This window comes from Liolophura sinensis, chromosome 13, assembly GCF_032854445.1.
Source record: "Liolophura sinensis isolate JHLJ2023 chromosome 13, CUHK_Ljap_v2, whole genome shotgun sequence".
Classification (NCBI taxonomy): Eukaryota; Metazoa; Mollusca; class Polyplacophora; order Chitonida; family Chitonidae; genus Liolophura; species Liolophura sinensis.
Genome location: NC_088307.1, coordinates 27,973,206 through 27,996,836, shown reverse-complemented (window position 1 = coordinate 27,996,836; position 23,631 = coordinate 27,973,206). Strand labels below are relative to the sequence as shown.

The window sequence follows — 23,631 nt, the reverse complement described above, 5'->3', positions numbered from 1 at the left end:
AATTCCAATTTTCCTCTGACTGGCTCACGAGGACCAGGGCTTGGGTCACGAGGCAATAAATGGATACCTGCAGAAAGTTGAAGTGTCAGCGCAGAACTGATGGCGTTTTCTAAAAAGCCTAATCTATAACTCGCCCTAAAAGACGGAGCGCGGATCTGCATAACCGTTCAGGATTCGCCCGTTAGCCGGCGCGAGATGCCCTTCACCGAGCTTAGAATCAACAAAAGCGATTTACGAAAACACCAATATCCCGTCCGTAATGGTGGAAATTGGATTTCAATAGAGGCTATTACTGCTATTTGTAAGTGAATTAGATAGCCTTGGCCTATTGACGCGCTCGCCTTGATGGGGTTTGGTGTAATGTTATAGCCCTGTAGTTGTTGTAAGCCATAATGGCATGGTTTCCCTGCCGCTTCCAAAACTGTGACAATATCTGACGGCTAAAATTGGATTAACGAGTTCAAAGAATGGGAGAAGCCGTTGTAGTCCACTTTCGCATATTATTTGTGCATTAGCCATCGTGTTCCGATTAGCGTTTCAATAGAAACCCAATTGCCAGTTTGCAGAGTGTTGCCTCTCCGCTTTGTACGCTATGAAATTAATTCAATTGAGGCTAATGTTTTCATGAATAACAACGATTTCGAGGCACGCACTGTTTTGTATAAGAGGAGGCCGTCGTTTCTTTCTGCTTCTTTGACGAGGAAGGAAGAAAAGGCTCTCTGAACGAAGTCGTCTCGTGGACTGTGTCCCTTTTCCCCTTGAAGAACTTATTAGATTATTGTCGACGACAACGCGAAACCGGGCCAGTTCCGCTTTGTGAATGTGGAATCTTTTTGCTGGCTCGGGAAATTCTATTTCCGCTCTCCGATTCAGCGGGGATGACTCTAGTCGAACGTGAGGTTGAAGCTATGGTAGATCGAGCCAGGCAATTCGGCCTCCAGCTCAGTCCACAGGGCACTTTTTGCCCTGACTTTGCTCAGAGATTTATTTTGTACACATCGCATCCGTGATCAATGTGGGCACATGTCATCGAATTCCAAAGACAAACAGAGAAATTAGAGCTTTGGCCATTCAGCGAGACTAGGTGGACTTAGCGGATGCGTGCCCCAGCGCTCAAGCCCGTATTTCTCGTCACTCGCCGGTTGCACAGTTGAGCAGCTTACATCTTTACACAGTAAATGTGGGCAAAGAGCGTAGTTACAATCGGACAAAAAATCCCCCCAATGCCTCGGCCTCCCAGGGTGTGTTGGGACCATCGGAGGCGTACTAATCTGCGCAGAGTGGATAAGAGATTACATTTAGTATACACAGAAAGAAATGGCTTTATCTCCTTTAATCAGAATAATTCTATCAAACACATCTCGTGCTGCCACTCTTAGATCGTCAACACGAAACTGTCACATCCAGTCTTTTCAACGCAGATGGGCTGCGCTAAGTTTCTCTAATTCCCGTGCCATCCCCTTACAAAAGAATTGACCTCTAATACAGATCTCTTGACCCCAGTTTCAAGTGACCCACCTTTTTTCCTCAGATCATTTCGTTACACTTGTTTTCATTTCACAAGCGGCTCACAATGGCGGAGCACCAAACACTCTCGTGATCACGTGAGTGTCTTTTGTCCGTTCGCCCCTTTCCATTTCTTCCATGTCACTGCTGACAGCTGATACTCCAGCTTCAACAGAGTAACACAAGGCCACCAAACATTTGCCACTTATCAAAATTGAAGGACTACACGTACACCTGAGGTAAAAAATATTAGTCACACAAGAAATATGTTTTCAATAGTTTATTATAACACATTAATGTCGTTTTTCATATACACCTACAATTGATCATATACATATCTCAGCTACTTCGGCACGTCCTCCTTTTATATAAATACCTGTACATTTAATCTTTTAACTGAAAACGAGGAATTGTAAGCCATTGCTCGGGAAAGGAGCTGTTCATTTTCACGATACTCTCAATGATATAGCAATGGTTGTCAAACGTCAATGATAGAGGGCCATACAGTCAGATTTCCTGAACACTTCATCTAGCGATGCCAACGTGATCTCTGAAAAATTTCTGTACAAGTTTGACATAAATGCTATTATACTTTTTATTCGCACTCTTTTTGTGGCACATGATTATTAACTAGACTGCACTTGTATACTTTCGTGTCTCTGAACACAAACACGTTTATTTTGGGGTGTTTTTTTTGTTCCCGTCGTGGTCATCATGACGCTCAAGTTTTGTTTTCATAGTTCAGGATTAGCACTGAGTGATGACGTCAAGCTTTTAGTGCTCATTTTGACGAGATTTGTGATAAACAGTTTTGTTTTCATCTTTTTTTTAAATCTGAAAACACGACTGCATATGAAAATGATTTCACAGTACAAATGGCGGCTGCATGAACAGATCAATCGGGTTGTATTTTCTTGTTATTATAATTTCAACAGTTCTGTGATAATGTTTTCTTCTGATACAGGATTTCATAAGTTTCTGTCCGACATTATGTGGTCACGAAGATTCTGACCACTTTCCTTCAACATTCACATTCTGTCATTTGTCTTGTGATCTATTCCACTACTCACAGCGTTCGATCCACGCACCTCACTTACCCCACTGTTGACAGTTCTTGTCTAGCTTTCCTTGCAACGCCTTTCAGTAATTGTTTGTTTTGAACAAATATATGTGTTTAAATCTTTAACGCTTGCCGAGAGTTCAAAGCAACGCAAACAACAGCTTCAACGCAATTCATATGGAGTCTATGTAGCTGAATGTCTGCACACAGTTGTGTGCCTCCAGATTTCTAATATTCCACTTTCCTCTAGTCATCCTGGAGACACCAAGTTTTGTGTTTTTTTTTTTTGCATTCAACATTTCCGGTCTGTTTTCACGTTCTGTGATCGGAGGAAAATATATTTGGTGGGCTCATCTGGTGTTGTAAACCTTGCAGGAACATCCTGGGAAGAACTGGCCTCTGTGCCTGAAGACTGGATGTGGCGTGACGGATGTAGTACGCATCCAGGTTAGAGAGTAAAGCGGCGGCCTGAGGATGGTAAGCCGCCCAGTACGGGTTCGTCTGAATCATTCTCTGAACAGCCGCGTAATTTCCCGCCTCGGCCAGGAGTTCTAAGCCAACGGCAGTTTGCCTCTTCCATTTTGTTCTGCGAAGACAAAAAGAGAGGAATATTTGTAAGAAAAATGACGTTTTAATGAAACACAAATGACTGAAAACTGCGAGGCATGTTACTGGGAGACAAAACGAAGACAAATATTTGTATGACAAGTGAAGGCTGGGTGTAAAGAGAGGTGAGGGGAGACCTTTAGATCTGCAATTCATATTACTTATTTATTTTAATACAAGTATTTGTTTTCCAAGCATAGGCGAAAAGTCAAAAACATCTTTAAGAGTACCGGAGTAATGCAATGTATGGGTAGTAGTACTACTCTACAATCACAAATTCTGTCATCTTGTTATGTGCGGACACAAAAAGTATAAAAGGGAAAAATTAGAAGACATTTGACTCATAGCTAAATCGAGCAATGGACACTAACAGAGATGTGCAAACGTCATCTGATGTGTCTGTTTAAACTCAAACCTTCAGCTGAAAGGCGTTTATTGTCAGCTCTCATGTCGAACAATAGTTTTACGAGTTATGGCTTAGTAGGGTATTTAAGATGCAAAAGACCGATAAAGACGGTGATTTAGTTCTTCAAAGAAGCCTATTACAACACTTATTCATCCGCGGAGAGGCGCGCTTATTTTTCTTCTCGCTAGAGGTCCTGCTCCTAAAATTCATAGACTCTACGTAGCGTCGCCAAGAAGTTGAGATTCTTTCAAAAAGATAAGCCCTGGCGATATAAGTTTTCCATGGTCGTGATTAACTCGCGCCAGATATCAATCAATTTTGTAGATAACAGATGTTATTTGCGGCTTAAATCACAACCTCTAAACACAATAATTACAGAGGCTGTGTTGCCGTGGGCCCGATGCACCCTGGGATCGATTGATACCTACATCTGTGTGATACTGTATATATATATATATATATATATATATATATATATATATATATATATATATCCCACAATCAATGACTCCTGGTGTCTTAGGTAGATACAATTAGTTTGTGTGAGACAGCGAACATAAGAGGACTGAAGGTTTCTATCAAGGACGCAGTTGCTTAGAATTAATTCAGAACTGCTAACTTTGCTGATACGTATTGACGTGTATATTATCCACTTATACGTTTAAATAGAAAAGAAATAGTCGGCCGGATTATGTCATGTCTCTGCGTGGATAAATCTAAAACCGACTTCGGTATAATAACAAAAAGCACATGTATATACGTCTGACAGCTTCATCTTATCAAAGCCTATGCGGTTACATATTTGACATCAGTGTTTCGAAATGCCAAAAAGAGAAAAACTCTTCTTCGCGTATGTACCTTGAAAAGGAATTTTTTTTAGTAAATTGCCAACAAAGTTAGAAGCTAGGGCGTTTAAATTCTAAGATAAAGCACACAGCACCGCACAGAAAATCAGCATCAACCTGCGGATTTAACACAGGTGTGTTTTGTGATCAATTAAAAATTAAAGCGTTCATTTGCAGTTTATGCCCAAAAAAATAAAAAATAAAATAAATCAATAAATAAAATTCCATTGCAACCAAAGCACTAATTTTGAGGTGTCATTTTTTAAAATTTTACATCTATTACACGAATAATGCTATTTTTATCGAAACATTACTCATCTACAATTTAGGGGCGTTTTTTTTTATAAGGTATGTACTTTTTTACGATATATCAACCAAAAATGACGTTCAAAAAGAACGTCGACGGAACGTCAAGTGGACGAATAAAGAAGACGAAAAAAGGGATGAAAACTGGGCTGTGCTCAAAACCCCCTACTTGTGGCGGGTGGCATTTTGTGCGAGTTTTATATTGCCAAAGGCTATCAGTGTCATATGAGGACAAAGGCGATGTTCGCAGACGATGATAATCTAGTCTGGGTGTGAGCATCTCAGACACCCCGCCAATTACAGCCGGCTCATGACCGTACTCTCTAACCCACACAAAGCCTTACTATCGCGTTTAACCTCGTGAACCATATAATACCTTGTCATTAGCATTTACCCAACAGGTAACTATTTTCTGGTTTGCCACACAATACGAAAACACCGGTAATTCCCAGACGGCGACAGGATGAACGAAAGGTATTAAGTTTTAAAAAAGATTGCAAGCTGTATGACTTTTGAAGTTGACAGCATTTTTTTCGGGGAAAAAAGACAAGTTATGAACCATTCAAGCGCATGCGTATTTTGTTCATCGTGCTCGAACAATCGGAGATAGCTTCACGCAATGGCATTTATTTTAATTTTCAGACTAAATCACGCGACGCACTCGGTTCTAAATTCTAAACGCTTATCGCCTCGACGTCCTTGATTTAATCTGCAATTTTTAAACACTGTATATAGACGTAATGAGCCGGGTTTAGGTTTCGCACGGCGCCACATAGGGAAGGGGCTCTCCTGAATCGAACTGAACTATCTTTTGTCGCGGAGAGAGTGATCAAGAGGCCGGATAACAAGATAATATCAGACCGCCCGTTTCGACAGCAAAATAGTCCTTTATTCTTGACATAAAACATCTCGTGAAATACCAGTGTTATTCAGATAGTCATCAGGTAAGCAGTTAGGTGACATTACGACTGTCTGCGATTTCTAAAATACCTGAAAGCCATCGAATGGTAGATAATATTTGAGTTCGGAAGCCTATACATAGTATGGCCGCAAATTATTCGTGGTTTTATTTATTTATTTATTTATTTATTTAAATGGCTGTTAACTACCACTTTTATGAAAACGGCAAGATTTACGAATGGAGTTATTTCCTGGGAAACCATTACCCTTACTTAGTACCTGAAAAAACGTGAATATGCATGAGGTGGATTCGAACTCTTGACTTCACTGGCCAGACGCTTGGGCATTTCCTTCAGCAAGAGCTTTTTTTGGAAATGGAGCTTGCGATTATAGACTTGGAACGCCTTTCATGGACTACGAATGGTAAATGAATGTTGGACTTGACGCTTATATTTATACGTGACCTTAATTTGAGAATAAGCCTGAACTGGCTATTTTTAGAATGTGGTATTACTGTACATCTCGAGTCAATATGTATTAAACAGTGATCAAGGGCTAAACTTGAAAGAAGATTATACAGTCAAAATCCAGCTAAATGTTTGCCTCGAGTTTATCAATTATCATTTTTGCTCCAAATATATCCTTAAAATATTTAAAACGAAAGAAGCCACGAAAGAGATCAAGCACTGGAAAATGACGACCATTCATTCAGGTGGTAACCTGAATAAATCTATAAATTATGCTGACACGTTTAAATATTTTAATTTTGTGTAATCATAAATAAATCCACTGTTCCATTGTTTTTTTAAAATTAATTTTATTCGTTTTATATTTGTTCAGTATTTCTTATTTTTTGAAATTTATTTATTTACTTAGACTTAAAAGTCACCCGATCTCACCCTTATTGGTTACCTCAGTATGAAACTGATCAATGTTCAAAGAGTTTATTATTCATAAACAATCCTGATGATAATTTATCGCTAATTGCTCTGGCTCGATATTCACCAGTGACGCTTGCTTAATAACTTGATTGATGCAATGACCAGTCCATGTTTGTCACATTTTATTTAAAGCCTTAAACAAGTAATTATCTCGAAAAATTAGATTCCGTTCTATTCTCTTGCTAGAAAAATTGATTTTGATAACCCATGGCAAGGATGCCATTTTCACAACTTAAAAGTGTGGAGATGCTTCGCATAGATGCCGTAAATAATACATGGTTAGGAATTTAAGACTGACTCTGGATCACGTTAGTGGTTGGCTCTAGCATTATACTGGACAAAAGCTGATTAATTTTTCTTGGATTGCTGAGTGCCAAACAGAGGTGCTAGCAAATATACAGGGGACGGTAACAGTTCTTCGGTTTATGATGATGACAGGCGCCAAACAGTGCGGTACTAATTCATATAATGGAGTAATAAATGGCTATTTAATGATAATCTCGAGGTCTCGTATTATAACGGCTCTCTTCCCGCCTCCATTAGCCCGTCTTAATGAGTAGAACAGCCGAGAAAGCCGAGTTAGGACGACAGGCAGTCAGCCATTGACAACGACGGGCGAACAGAGAAAACCTTGTTAAATTAAATCCGTGCAGAAGTATGAACTCCGATAACACAACGATAATTTGACGCGAGATCCCATGGCGGGCATATGGCAGTAAAAGCCGAGTCTTTCTTCGGCCCAAACGAACCGGTTCAGCCGTTCATGAGGAAAGCGACGAGTTCAAATTGCATTGTCGCGGATGGCCGTGGATGCCGTAACCCCCTCCATGGGCCAGCTCGCTGTCTGACGTCCCTATGAGACCCAGAAGCTCCTCCACTCCGAATTTACATCATTCCAATCAACGTCGATAAAAACTGACAGGGCGAAACGACCAAATCAGCGCGGAGAATTTCCCGGCCGATTTCTTGAAACATTGGACAATCGTTTCCGAGGGGTATTCTCAAGCACACGGCAATTCTTCACGATATAGGCCCGGAAGAAAGCGCAGCCCTCGGTTCTGGTGTCGGTCAAAGAATCCTTCACCCACTGTTTGGGCCACTTGTGGCTACTGGAGGACAGTAATTGAACGCAAACCTAAACGGACACTAACACTGTCTCAGTATGAAGGACATTTAACCTTGTTACCTGGATTGTTCCTACATACAGGATAATATCATTAATTTTGACAGCTTAAGCGAGAAAAATTTATTCTACCATGCACACTGGTCACTACGTCCTTTAGCTTCCATTTTCAGGATTAGTATTTGAAGATAACTTGTGCTGACAGCATTTAATTCAAATTCATTTCTGAATGGGTTCTTGACCTGCCATGAACCTGACACGTGTACAGGGAATTACAGACAAAAAAACTGACCACGTGTTTCTAATATATGTTTGCACATTAGGGAAAAATAAGACCTTTAAGAATGCCAATTGCCTATAAAAGTTTTGAGGGTATCTGAATATATAGCCATTTCGTAAGCGAATAATTTCTGTTCAGATAAAGACCTTCGGCATATGTCCAATTTTAGCAGGCCTGGTTTGAACGGTGATATCAGCCATATACGAATGAAACAATCCGCGATCAGATGGAACAGGTAATCATATGCAATCATCATTAAAACACGTTTACAAAGCCGGATTGCAAACGCCCGAATCACAATGTCCACCGCGAACCTATACTACCATGTGCAAACAGAAGGAGAAATGTTATAATATAGCGCAATATACCAGGCCACAATTATACGGGTATTTTATAACCGGTCAGTAAAATGATTCAAAGGGATTAAGTCAATGTTATTTAAAACTTCAAAGGCTTCCTTTGAAGTGTTGCGAGCAATCGTTTAATCTAGAAATTGAAAAAAGTCGGGTCCATAAATATATGGAAAGAGGTGATCTGACGGCTTTATATAGTTCCACAGGTAAAGTTTCCTTCGCTGCGGACTCAATGTCCGAAACAAACTGAATCGTTTGTAGCGTTTCACGTTGCGCGGTTCGATTTATGGCGGTCATTGTTCCAGACCCAGATTAGATCGAAGCCGATTATGAAGGACTAGAGAGAGTATATTTGTAACTAATATCAACCCCTTGTCACATGGCGGGAGGCCAACGATCAAGGTAAACAGGATTAATGATGAATGTGCGTGATGGTTGAACACCTTTCTGCTTGCCCGGCCCCGAGAACTGCACCAGCAGCAGGCGTGAACGGCAGGGCTGGGCTTATAAGCACGAGGGGTAGTGCACCACACTTGACGTGTCGAGGCGAGAAGCTCGTACCCACTATTCTCATTTACGCTGACATGTTTTATCACACGACCGTATACCTGTCTGCTTGAGTGTAATCAGCGCTGTAAAGCAGGCTAACATCTGTTGGCAACAAAGCCCCATATGAGAACGCATGTATCCAAACCCTTTAACTTTACATCAATTAGACACTCCTGTTAAGCAAGCTCATGTCCCTCAGGTTACAATGCTCGTCTTATAAGGTAATACCCCCCCCCCCCCCCAAAAAAAAAACCCCACTCTTCTCCCTTATCTCCCTAAATAAAGTAAGTACCCTACGCCTTCGACACTTGGAACTGCTCACGGGGTGTATAAAAGCCAACAGCCTGGAGAGTAAAACCAGAGCAGGGACGACTGTTTGATAGTTGGCAAATGGTCACAAGTAACTTTTGAAACCCGGCCCCGTGTCAGTTTACATCAGCTAAGTTTTTTCTCCAACTGTTCATGCCTAAGTTTTAGGCATTTACACCCCCTAATGCCAAGGTTTAAACAGAACTGATGAAAACGACCCTATTCTCCTATACATTAATGCATCAATTATAGAAGTCACAGAAGATAGTCCTCTGCTTATGCAGGGCGAACACATGTTACGTATGCATGCATACATGCAGACTTCGAGCCAGACTGGCAGGAATTATATGTGGAAATCTATCAACTGTCACACTGTCGTCGCTGTTCTGTTTTCACTGTCCATGCCAAAGGTTTCGTATTGAGTATTATATAACGCATATACCTGCATGACGACGTCATCTTTACAATCAGTGGAATTAAAACCGTCGTTTTACAATTTCCAGGCCAATAAAACTTCGCAGTATATCACTAATATGTCTAACCTGTTACTTCATGTTAATGTTATTTCTTAGACAGGTATTACTCCAGTGCAATTAATCACCGATCAAGTCAGGTAAAAACCGAGAATAAAACGGGACAATGAGTCCGCTGCGGGGAGACGTTACAGGAAGTCATGCATTTACCATTAAGGTACTGAGGAAAGTAAGGTGAATATCAGGGTTTTTTTTTACAAATGTGTGTAAGCGATATGGAAAGCGCTACAATCAACAACTGCTGGTGGCAATGCTTTTGCAGCCTAATAAACAACACATTTACGTGCGAGATCAATGGTAAGCTATATAGACTTACCCATGTACAGATACGTGTTGAAGAACAAAGGGCTAAATAGAGAGGGTCATTCTTGTTCAGTAAAAGACAGTGGATATCGGTGATTTATAAACCGGCTCTATTCACCGCAGGTTAAGATTCACTTAATCAAATTTACGGTCTGAAGTGTCGTATTCAGGTCCATCAATGAACTGTCAATAAGTAGCGTATAACGATTTCGCTGTCAACAGTGATTAAAAGGTGTTTATTTCTCTGCAAATCAGACCCTTATAGAACAGGTTTTGTGGAAAACACGCCTGGGCCCAACAAAGACCGAAAAGATGAAAGGACAGGTAAGCGAGGCGCATGCAAATCTCCAATCAGCAGATCAAGTGACGACTTGACTTGAAAGTCTGTAACCGGGTCGTATTTCGATTAAGTTTTTACACGAACCCCATGTGGCCTAAGGTAAAACAAACCGACACGATTACAGAACTGTTGAGCGAAGTAAAAGAAATAAAAACGCACAACACCTGTACTTAAGTCTATAGCACGTTGAATAATGAATTTTCGCTTAGAATATCACTGATTTTTTTTCTTTTTATTCTGATTAAGGCATTATTATAGAGTTTATACAAAGTGTGATAAAATAGTTCCATATATATTGAAGGAATTTACAGTTCTATAACTTCGAAAATTTCGGAAATATAATACAGCCGAATGTGGACTATTTTCTGCATTTTATATACGTGATAGAGTAAAGCACAAATATCATTATTGGTCTTTAATTGTGCTTTAAACCATGGTGCTAGGGGTCGTGTAATTTGCTTTTGTCAGCTACTTTCATATAACGTGTGAAATACGGTCAATTCGCCTCAGTAAAGATCTTATTCCAACGTAAATGCCGAAATGGTAGCAAATTACATGCTCCCTGGCACCATGGCTTTGGCAAAATTAGGTAAGAAGAAAACATTCTCACAAGTGTTATAGTAGCAATTTAATAGACGCCACTGGTTTAGAATTACTCAAATGCTTGTGGTGTAATCACATTTAACACTGAGCAAATAAAAGGAATTATTGCCTTCGATGGCTGTGTGGAACAGGTGTTGTGTGTGTGTGTGTGATGTAGGGGCATAGAAAAACAAGACAACAGCCGTTTGTCTGATATAAATGGGGAACATTGCCCCCTATGAGCAAGTCGGTGCCAAAATTGTAAAAGAAAAAAAAACCCCAAAAACCCCCCAAAAACAAAAATAAAACAAACACCAGTCTCTGCTATTACGCTGAGATGCTTTGCAAACTACCTTTTTGTTTTAGGTTTTGAATTTAAGGGTGGAAATGAAGGTTCCTTAAGCATCCACACGTTTATCATAATGGCAGCTTAGAACCGCTGATGGTTCTGCAGAAAAGAACAAGAGAATGCAAAGCTTGTACGGATTTGCTATAGGCGGGTTACACGTTGATTTCTAACACGGAATCTTACCTTCTGTTTTGGTACCAGGTCTTGACTTGTGTGTCTGTCATGATTCAGCTTAGCTGCCAATTCCATCCTGTCCTTGTACGCTCAGGTTATTTCTCGTCTCTCAAAGCTCCTCTCCAAGCTGTTCAGCTGGTGGTCAGTGAAAGCCGTTCGGGCTTTTCGTGGTTTTTTCGGCTTACATGAAGAACCATCGTTACTGGAAGAGATCGTTTCGTCACCGTGCTTCCCTGAAACCCCGTAAGAGAAAACAGAGCGTCAGAAAAAAGATGAAGTAGAAAACGTACGTTACAAAAGCTGTCGAATATAAGCTTAAAACACATTATGGAGGAAACAAGAGTCATAAAACGTGAAACAAACAAACGAACATAAACAAAGTCAAGCAATTGTACAAAAATGTCTCCTGTTGCTACCAGGTAAAATAATTATGTGGTCTGTATTAAAGGCAAGATTAACATGATGTTAGATGATACGTGAGAAACGGGGGACATAATCTGCACTTTTTTTGTATTTAAAAATATGCAAAAAATACCAGGTAAATATAAACGTATGTAAAATTAGCAATATACACCGCCAATATGATTTCTTTAATTCGTTTGTTGCTAGCAAACGTCGTGAATGAAAATGAAAGAATATATGTTTTGATAAATTTTGTTCGTGTTAAATAATCAGTTTGCTGACACTGACTGTATACAATATAAGGTGTTGCTATTTAAAGTCATTTCCTGACTCCTGTTTTTTTTTCGTGTAGAGATTCCACGAGGAATTGACCTGTAGCCAATTGAATCATGTTCATACATGTTGATGTTCTTGAAGCCGAACAAACGGGAATAGTTGATTGGAAGACATAATGTGTGAGAAAAGGTACGAGTTCCACAAGAAGGTTATAATAAAACTTGATAGAGAAGATTCTGTAATTGTTTGGGTTCTTTATCCACGGAGGACGAGAACGTGACATTGTTCCAAATACGCCCACCACGTTCAATAAATATCGTACAATAAGTAGCAATCTAAGAGTTTAATGGAATTGTCAAAATTTCAATGTAGCGCAGAGATGAAAGGACCGGTAACAAACTGGGGACAGCGCGAGAGTTAAATGCTGCTTCGAATGCACCATTGCGGTCTGACGGAGAGAAGGGGGGAAACGCGAATTAAGTGAAAGTTTTGGCCGAATATAAACATGGGGACTGTGATAGTTGAAAGCGGATTTAGCAGAATTCGCAACAGTAGTTTTGTCGTTTCAGCACACAGGTAGAATGAAGGATAAACGTTTCTACAATAATACGGCATATGGAGGTTTTGAAATCGGGAGAATGTCGGACAAATTCATGCAGTCACGTCTCGTGGGGTGTTTAGTGTCTAAGCCCCAATGAACGACGAATCCTTAAGGGGTCCAGGAAAACTTTGCCCATTGACGACCGTGTTTGTCCTCCTCTACAGGGAACACGCTATGCACAGCGCGCAGAGAGGACTGGATAAACATATCAAACTATCGAGTAAACACTCGCGATATTGCTCCTGAAATATGTGAGAATGGGGTTGTTTACTTTAGTCCAAGTCTTTTCATCAAATCATCACTTCAAATAATCGACATCGGTTGCTTTGCCCCTCGGGGGGCGGCCATCTTTAATATGACCGGAAGTCCCTCGAAGAGCCCCGTAGTAGACCTTTCAGTCGCCGTCGTTATAGAACGATCTCCACGACAAATTTCCCAATCAGTTTTTCCCCGTGCGTCTTGTATATCGAGTCATTTTAATTTGTAACACAATATTGAGTGTCTGTCAACAACTAAAAAGACGTAGCGGATATCACTAATTACGTTTAATTCTTATAAAGGCCTGTGTCTTTCTTTCCTCAACACTCATCTCATGGTGAATATGTCATTGTGAGATTCAAATCCATGGCAGTCCCGATACTGACGTTTTTATTAAGGCTATCGCAAGTAGTACAAGAACTTGTGAAACGTTTTAGTTTGTGCTATGTTTTATTTCATCTCTGTTATCGTCAATTGTGCTTTGTAAGTTATAAATATGCTGCCTCTTTGGAATTATGATGCTTCTTGCGCGCATGTCCATTCTATGTGTATGGACATTTTGGTGTGGTTTCCTGCGATAGTGTCCTGCACATATATGCTATAATTGGCGTACGTATTAAATATTTATTGCGATGCTTTCTAACCATTGGCTCATCAAAAAGTGTTCAGTTGTTCGAAACTGTCATTACGTCATTTTTGTATATTTAAGACTTCAGCCAAATTCGCAGCCTGTGCAGTTCTCCAAAGTCAAAGTATAACAAAAGCAGTTTTGGTTCATACTTAATATACTGTTACTAAATTACTTTGAAATAAGTATTAAATTAAAGACTAAATTAAGTCTTAAACCAGTTTTTGAAAGACCGGGCACATGGCTTTATTGGAACGCAAACGTGGATCTAAGAACAAGCACCCTTTATTCGCCAAAGACTTAATTTCTTCTACTTTATTTGACCTTGAGCTTCTTTTATACTTAGACACACGACTATTGAGACGTGAAGGGAAAACTGCATACATGACTTCATCCAGCGAGAATGTGAAGTTAGACTTACCAAATCGCGCACCTGTGTATCTTAAAAATTCCAAAGTAGAAAAAACCCTGCTTCACGCCCAGATTGAAACGTTTGCGTGTATTTAGTAAGTTGCTTTAACAAAATGACTATAATTATTCGAGAAAAGGCCGTGTGTCACAAAGAACGATCGCCACAACATTGTAACACAATCGCTCTATGAGTGCGGTCGAATCACGCGTGAGATTGACACACATGTATGTTACCGCTTGGATTTGATCAGAAAAAAAAGACTATTAAACGATAGTGTAATTTGTTGTAATTTATATGCTGAATTTTTAGGCTTTTTGTAATCGTACTTGTTAAGGCACCCACGGTTCTTAAGAAAATAAATAGGATACTCTTGCGCTACGGCCCATAAAATTGCCCTTCTTTTTTTAACGACCGCATGCCAAGAAATTAAATTCTGGGAAGAAAAAAGAGGAAAACGGCGTGAATTGTTTGCTTAAATCATCACAACTTTGAACACGAGAATTTATTCACCACGATCACGATATCTTGATTTTTCCCGCTAACACTGTGTTTCAATTGAGGTGTGCATCTTATTCTGGCGTTTCAATTTTCTCTATTAAAGCGAGCCGTGCATGGTACACCTGAGTATACGAAACTGCGGCTGTGCAGGTGTGCCTGCGGTGAAACTTCATCGCATCCAGCCGCCCATCCGGACAAAAGATGTGATGGTCTTTTGATACGGCACCTTGTCATTATCTTACCAGGCCGTATTGTATGGCTTTTAACCTGTCTTGATATTAAGAAGATCTGATTCGTCGATGGTCACTAGACACCATATCTAATCGCTTTTCAGAGTATTATACAATATCCCCCCCACTTCCGAACAGGTCGTCTCAACGCCTTATCTCGATTATATAGTCAGCACTACGTCCTTGAAGCTCAGATCTGATCATATATGTCTTTTTAAAACTGCATTAGACTGTACCTTTATGCACCGAACGCTGATACTGCGTGACATAAAAATAAATATCATAACTTAATCGCGCAATTCTTTCTTCATTGCTATATATCACTGGTATATTACTCGATACAGCTTGTTGCCTCTTTCGTATACATTACGATATCAAACTCGTATTTGTGTCATTGTCTGAAGTTTACAAGTATTTCTTAAATATTTTCTTATATATATATATATATATATATATATATATATATATATATATATATATATATATATATATATATATATATATATATATATATATATATATATATATATAACGTTGTTAATAAAAAAAATTGCAGAGCCATGATTCTTTTAATTGTCGCGGAGGAATGACTAATTAAATCTTTGGCTATAGCTACCATGCTACACCCACACTTATATAACAAGCAGAGCTATGTTTGGTGGTCACCACATACGCCATGCAATTTATGTCCACACATATAGGGCAGGCTACTCTGTTCTAGCTCAACGATCAAAACACGGCTGAAAACAGGTGGCCATGCAAATGCTGTATAGTGTGTTAATGACAGACTTACTCCATTTCATCATCCAATACGTTTATCATAAAAGAAGTGAGTTTCTGTAGTTCAACGTCATACCGATAATCTAAGTTTCTTTCTATTTGCTCCGTTTAAATCACTAAGTCTCGATGGTGTCTCATATCAATACACATAGGTTACGCCCTACTTATTGCGAGGACAGATTACTGAGCAATGGGTACTGCAAATAAAAGTCATGCAGTAAGGGGTGTCAACATTTATTCAAACGTTTTTCTAAACTATCTATAAAGTCACAAATGATAAAAGACTTACAGCATAGAGAGCAAATCCAGAAACAGCAACGACAGTGTGATAACAGGCAAATGGTCACACGTAAATGGTGAAGCACGGCCTCTTGTCAGTTTACCTCAGTTAGGGTTTTATTCTGCCTAACAGTTCATGTAAACGCTTAAACAGTGGCAAATTACACGCACACTAGCACCATGGCTTAAACAGTAACAGGTAAGAAAAAATGCAGCGATATTTTCCTGTATAGTTAAGTCGATGCCACTTGAGTGCGACAGTTTGAGTGCACCAGGTTTTGGTTACAGCAGCGTTAACATGGCGGTGAATACAGCATCAGCTTATTTTCCTCACTGATATCAAGTTACTGAATCTCAAGCTGTTAAGCATTGGTTAGCTCAAGCGAATGGGCACGATATTTTAGAACTTCATTAAATTACTATTAAATATTGTTAGGAATGAAAGAAAGTGCTAACACAGAGCGCGCGCACAGACTGTGGAATTATAATTAAATAATGAAAGTGAAAAATAATTAAAAAAACACATGCGTGTAATTTTCTAATTTATCGCTAGAATCTAATTGAGTCTCGCTTGTGATTTTCATTCGTTGCTTGCATTTAATGCTGTCAGATTATTTTTTTTTTGATTTGTTTCTTTTTCCTCCCGCTCGTTCGAATCTGTTAGTCTTTCAAGTGTCCAGATTTACTTAGAACCTTGAATAACCCAGCAAAACGACGCCAACGTTTTGTGAAAAGAGCGTATGGTGGAATCCCGCTGCGTTAGCCATGGCTACAAGCAAAACCTGTTAACAACTTCCCAGTGAAATGTCCCGGCCCCATACCCGCAACCGCTCTCTGATGAAATAAACGCCAAAGATTAAAGCGATTGCTCTCTCCTCACCACTGTGTACTTAATGTTGCGACTCGAGGAACATGGACTTGGAGGTAAAACCGTACGTTAATTATCGTTGCACAACGATATTTGACAAAATGATACGTTTTCCGATAGGCTTCAAACTTCTATCCGATCCTGTAATAGCTGGGGTTAAGCATGCGTAGAAAACCATAGGTATGTTCGGGTTTGACTACCGACAAAATCACATTTTACACTTTACACCTCTACTTGCATGGCGGAAAGAATGAAATCGTGAAAAGGGATAATTCTCTGTACACTCAAAAAATTAACCTGTTAATTTTCACAGAAAATCTGTTGTCTGAGTGATGCTAGAATATATTCTGTTATTAAAACACAATACTGTGCCATATTTAACATAATATCCGGTTAGCCTGATAGAATCTTTATGTTGAATTAATAGAATGTATCTTATATTTACCAGAATAATCTGTTGCAATAGCGGAATACATTCTAACATGACTCGAACAACAGAATTTGTGTTAAAATTAACAGATTAATTTTTTTGGAGCGTATAATTTTCGTATTTTGTGAGATTTTGTTATTCCGTGTAATACCCAGTTTACAGTTATGGTTGTATCATGATATAAAATTCAAACTAAAATGATGTGATTTGTACGTATTATTTATTATTTATTTATATTTGTACCGATGAAATAGTCCCGGCTTTCGTGTATAATCCTTTCTGTAACTACGATCAAGTGAAAAGATTGTTGAGCACGGAATTATACCCCAATGAAGCAAACAAATATGAATGAATACCAAAATGTAAGTGTGTGTTATTGAGCTAAGTGAATTCTTTTGATACACTTAACGTATTTTATTCAAAGTGTATCAAACATGTCGCCCAGCTTAATCTTTTTAAGGTAACAATCTATAAATTTCAAACACAATTTCATCAATATAATCTATATAGTTTCAAACAGCGAAGTTTGAGCATTTTCATAAATATTCATTGGTAAATTAAAACAACGCTTAATCGTTTAATATTTTGTGCGCCTATATATCCAGTGTTCTGCCAATAGCATTCCCCTTACTGCTTACTAGAAGTACTTACAATTGCGTGAATCCTAGATGTCTTGTTCTTTATACGGTGATATATGACACCAACGAAGTGTCAAAGCGGATACAACTTGTAATCACATCTATTTAAAACCGAAAACTCAAAAAAGCAAATGCGTACTATTGTCAAAGAAGGAAGTCTGGCTTCGTATTACACAATGAATCGCGTTTCGGATTAAAAATTACGTTTCATATTTCTAAGGAACGGCTTGTACTGTCACGATAAAAATTTGTGGGGGACAGGTTTGATACCAGATAGACGTCACTGGAAATGAAACCCTCTCATTGAAAAGTACAAAATCGTGCTGAAATTCTGTTCAAGTGTTCATGTTTTGATGATATATACCCGTATATTTAGAAGTTCAATCTCTATATGTATGCAACTATATTTATATATGTTGTCATGAGGCGTATATAAACACATACACATTATTTATCTATCCTATTTTATCTAATACACGCTTATACGGTAGTGTTTAGTTAATTCATTAATAGAATATTCATTTGCTAGAAAAGGATTGGCCGGAATTACGACTTATATTATAATAGAACAGTATTTGCTTTGCTGAATAAGAGTTGTTTTGGGTTGATATGTTACCTTTCGATTGTTAACATACAGAGATTTAGGTAGGACTTCCTACTGCCATGCTAACAGCAGGTATTTTATATATCCATTTACATACAACCGTGCATCTTTCTTAATATTTGGAGGAAATATTTATCTAGCCTTGTTAATAGCAGATGGTACAGGCTTTATACAACCCTTATAACGGATTACATGTGAGCATTTCGTTGATTTCACCTTTCTTGAGCTGGATGGCTATTTTCGTTTATTTAGCCTCAGATCTCCTATTAGTTAATTATCTTTAACCCCATCTGACTCCAAACATGGGTATTTGTAATTTTGTTCCTTCCTCGTTTTCCCCGCGACAGATGTACTCACATACAGGCTTAATTACCCGACTTGTTCTTCCGTTAATTATTCAGCCTTTCCCCTTTCAGTTAATCATGACTGAAAGATCGATACACCTGATTAGCTAATCATTAACTCGTACCTTTCCCAGAGCACACATCAAACTGCCTGCAGTCATACTGTTTTATTCAATGTTTAACTCGGGCACTGGAGAGGGAAGGGATTATACGAGTCACAAACTAAACGCCTGCAATGAATTTAAACAGATTTTTATCAATCATTTATTTAGGAGTGTTTTTTTTCTCTTTGTGACGGCACAGACGGTATATAAATGTTTGATTGGCGACTGATTGCTTTTGCCAAGTGGACGCTGTGCTAAATACGATACGCCAACCTAAATAGACAGCACACCGACAAAACCTTTACGATGTATACCATCCAATTTCGGATTAAAACAACGAGATGACACTGGCATGATATAAATACCACAGCATAGAGAGCAAAACACGAGCAGCGACTACAGTGTGATAATTTGCACATACAACCGGTGAAATACGACCTAGGGTCATATTCTACAATAGGGTTTTATTCTAAATGTTTGCGTAAAAGTATAAATAAGAGCAAGTTACACGACCCCTAGCACCATGGCTTAAGAAGAGAGCGAGCAGCAGTAACGTTGAACCATGTCGCGAAGCGCGGTCTAGGCTTGAACCTCTGGACCTGACAGTCATATAGGCTTGATTTGTGTTCTCCAAACACAGATGTTTTGGCCATCGCGAGTCTTACACAAAATCCAATAACTGTATTAGGTGCAAAATGATTTTGCAGTGGCACGATAAACGACTAGAATTTAGGAACACATACAAAATGAAATCATTATATAGAAAAGCCTAAATGTCGAAATCTGATTTTGTTTTTCGCATTTTAGAGGTTATTGGCATTAATTCTCAACATATTACGTCTGGATTGGGCAAATACCTGCCAGAACATACACAGCTATGTCTGAACCTTTCATGGATTGAAGCCTGATGGCTACTTTGGCAGAGCGGCTGAAATTAACTTCTGAAATGCATGCAACATTCTTTCGCTGCACTAATGAGACATCTGTTATAATTGTACAGATATGGTGAATCAAACTTAAAGACTAATATAAAACCTAGACACAGGGGTGAAGAGCATTTGTGGAATGGTGCATATACCTGCACTTAAACTGTAAACTTCTGGAAATCAAACTTTAGGTATCTTGAATAAACTGTGGAAAAAAGAAAAAAAACTATATGATCCACATATAACGTTCTCGTTTCTCGAGACATATATATTGTTCATTGTCAGCTAACACAATAAAGAATATAGTGTAAAGGTTCTTTACAACTGTTCTTTGCTGGAAGAATGAATCCATGCGACCCTTGGTGAATCTAAATCTGAGCCTGAATATACTATGCGAATATCATGATAAGTTACACTCTGTATTAAATTGCTAAAATGCATTCAACATGACGTTTTTAAAAATTTCTGGCAAATAATAATTCTGACTTGTGATGTAAATATAAGAATTGAGTTACTTCGCATAGGTATAACCATGCATGTCTCGTGCGCGGTATGGAATGCAAAGTTCCACAAATTTATTTGTTGGCTAATCCTGCATGTATTCTGATATACAGATGAAGGTTGATACCCTGTATACGTATATCGTATACGTTGTGGATATATACCCAAGCATTTTACAGGGCTGCGCAGTTTGGTGACAAGGTAAAGTGGATGTCGACCATAAATTTAGATTTTGTAGCACAGGGTAATAAAGGTGCCCTAAATCGTTTACGAAAGCAAAGCGAGTTTAAAGACCGCCCTTTATGGGTGTTCACCCTTGCGTCATCAATAAATAAACGTTGTGTCGGTGTTAGAAATTCGCTTTACAAAATCAAACTGCGCAACGCCGAGATTTCCGTCGAGGTAAAAGCTGAGGCTTTTATGCGGATAAAATTGAGGTAGGACAAAACTGTGGGATAAAAATAAAACGACAGCAGCTTTATGACTGCTTAACTTGACAGAGAGTCAGAGAAAAACAAACTGCGACCCAGAGAAACGTGGAGACCGTGTCTTCATAAATTGTTGAGAATGAATTTAATCTTTGGCTTCAATCTCCTATATACGAATCTAAGCGACACTGAAAAATGTCGGTGTAGATTTGCCTATAGTGCTATACGAAACTATTCTAGTTATATCCGATAACTCGTGGAAGAAGAAAAGAAAAGACTTTTTAAAAAGAGATGATGTTTCACAAAAGAAGTCTGATGTAACCAAACAATTTTGACAGAGGGTGTAAACAGCGTAAAAAAGGTGGAGGTCTCATTTGAAAAGTGGGTTTAAGTTACTGTAGTGGAGGGTGAATTTTGGGTTAGGATTGAAAAAAGTATCTAAAATAACAGCAAAAGTTAACAGTCTGTTGAAAAATATCAGCAACAATTCCTCATTCCGTGCAGAAAATATATTTATATACTTCACTGCTTGTTCCATTTTGCACTTAACTGCCATGACAAACTCTACAGCCATCCGAAATATATATGTTTCTTCATCTTCTCCTCTGTCTACTTTGGAGGAAGGGTTTTCATTTAGACACCTCTTGAGTACAATTATAAAAGTCTAGAAAGCAGCTACTCCAAATATACATATGTCTCAGTTGTCTATTGTCAGGATCCAAATGACTTTTGTACATAGAACGGATGCAATAACCGTCTGTGTCCAAAGAAGAGGGTCGTTAAACAAAATGGCATGAAGTTAATATCGCACACCTGCTTGTCAAATGTTCTCTTGGACCGAAGAGTTAGTAATGAGTGTTATTTAAAGCTAGTAGCATAATGTTGTAGTACAAACGCCTACAAACCTAGTGTTTTAATGCTGATGGTTGTTTCTGTGGTAGGAGTGACTGAAAAGCGGGTTAGTGTGTGCGATGTATGCTGATAAAGGTGTTAAGGAACAGTTGGGGTTCAGTCGAGCGGACAGCAGTAAATGTGTGTTGTAGGTGTTTATCAAGGGCATCAAGTGGGTTTCCTAGTGTATAAGGGGACGGGGAAGAGAGCTAGGAGTAGAGCGGTATGGGAGAGAGGTTTGTACTCACCTGACGGGGAAGACAAGTCATCCTCGTCCCCTCGATTTGACGCCGGGTCGTCCGTGTCTTCGTCGTCGCTCACGTTTACCGGATCTAGTTCTGAGTCTATCGTGTCTTTGTCGTCAGAGAGGAGTTTAGACCGGGCCGATAGTCTGTCCCCGAGTATATCGGTTATAAGAAACGACGGCCGGGGCATTCCCGAATGTTCACTGCCTTGAGGAGGAAGGCTGAGTCTAAACTTATGTCCCGAACTCGAATCTGATGACGACTCCGTCGTTTTTGTGTTCATTTTTAAACTAGCACTGGAAACTTTGGTAGAACTTGAGGGGCTGGATTGGCACGGCCTCCCGGAAACACTGGAATTGGATTTCATGTCTTTGCTGGTGCAACTGTCAACAGCCAGGGAACTGTCAAGGCAAGCCCTGGAGGTATCGCAAATGTTACCGAGCTTATGGTAATTGTCCATGGTACGTAAGTTTCTGGAGCTCACATATATGTCCTGGGCATTTTCCGAGTCTGTCATATCCACGGGACTGTCACGTCCAGTGTCCTTCTCACCGACCGGGCTACTTAACCTTGAAGCAGCTCTCGAAGATGATTCCATGTTTACAACACTTGCACGAAACGTTGCACAAGATTTCAGCTACTCTCTATCTCAACGGACCTTTCCGCTAACTGATTAAAGAGTCTTCATTCTTGGATAGGAAACGAGATCCAGCATTTAAAAATTTTAGAACCTTAAACCAAAATCGGAACAAATTTCAAATCGGTAACAAATCTGTGTCCAAACGTTTCAAAGCACAAAGAATACTCTGACGCGAACTTCTTCTTCCCCCCCAAAAATTCACAAACTTGTCCAAATATAGAAAATGTCATCGAACTGTTCGAAAAGCAGACGACACCTTCAGTGGAGTGTCACGTGCAAACGGCTGTCGGACTTTATTCCATGAAGTATGCGCTTAACGCTCGCTTGGCTCTTCAGGTGAGCACGCATGCAGGATTAAAACAACAGTCGTTCCAGCTGTACTCGCTCCTATCACCATGTGCTGAATTTTTGCTGCAGTCTAGTGTTGTACGAATGTCATTAAACGATCGCACACTGTCCCGTTCCCGAATCAACCGTCAGTTTTAACCATGTGCTGTTCATAAAGTCAAACACATTTATTCTGCCGCTGTGTCGCGTGAAGCACGGTCATAACAATTGACATGTGCGAGTCTTTTAACGCACGGATGGACCAATCACCGGCTCATCCGATCAAAAGGGGCGTGGCCTAAGTGGGACTGCTCTCCCGTGATCTGATCAGTCATGTATCGCACACCGAGAAAGACGGGAGCTGTATATTACCACCCATAATGGGGACATTGTACATGGGACGGAGGAAGGGTCTGCTCTAGGAACAATCTCCCGGCTCCAAGTGGCTTTTAACTGACAGCCGGTCACAATAGCATGTTAACACTCTTTATTTGACATCCATTTGGTCAAAATACCTATGTATAAAAAATCTTATTAAAGCCATACCTGAAGCATCATTGAAGAAGTATATTGTTAAAGAAAAAGTGGCTTCCATACTGTTATATATATATACTTCGACACAATAACGCACTGGCCCGTCGGGTGTGGTTGTACTGTTATTTTGATAACTTAATCTGGTAGAAAATGTATATCAAAGGGGTTGCAAGGATGAAAACGATTTGAATACAGCAACGCAAAGAGGCCAGCTTATCCCGTTGAAATAATAAGCTTACCCCGCAGTCCTATCCTATAGATATGGAACTTCAATTGAGGGTAAAAAAGGGACTAAACACCATTTATTCCCTACAGAGACAGT

The 23,631-nt window shown here is 39.4% G+C and overlaps 1 protein-coding gene across 1 annotated transcript; it reads right to left on the bottom strand.

The window, feature by feature from the left end:
* Positions 1–1,812: 1,812 nt before the first annotated feature.
* LOC135480543 (barH-like 1 homeobox protein) lies at positions 1,813–22,963 on the bottom strand. Its single transcript, XM_064760397.1, is given in 4 exon segments — positions 1,813–3,152; positions 11,475–11,515; positions 11,517–11,698; positions 21,812–22,963. Coding segments are annotated over 4 exon segments (1,092 nt in total). The 5' UTR covers positions 22,407–22,963; the 3' UTR covers positions 1,813–2,878.
* Between the last annotated feature and the right edge of the window lie 668 nt (positions 22,964–23,631).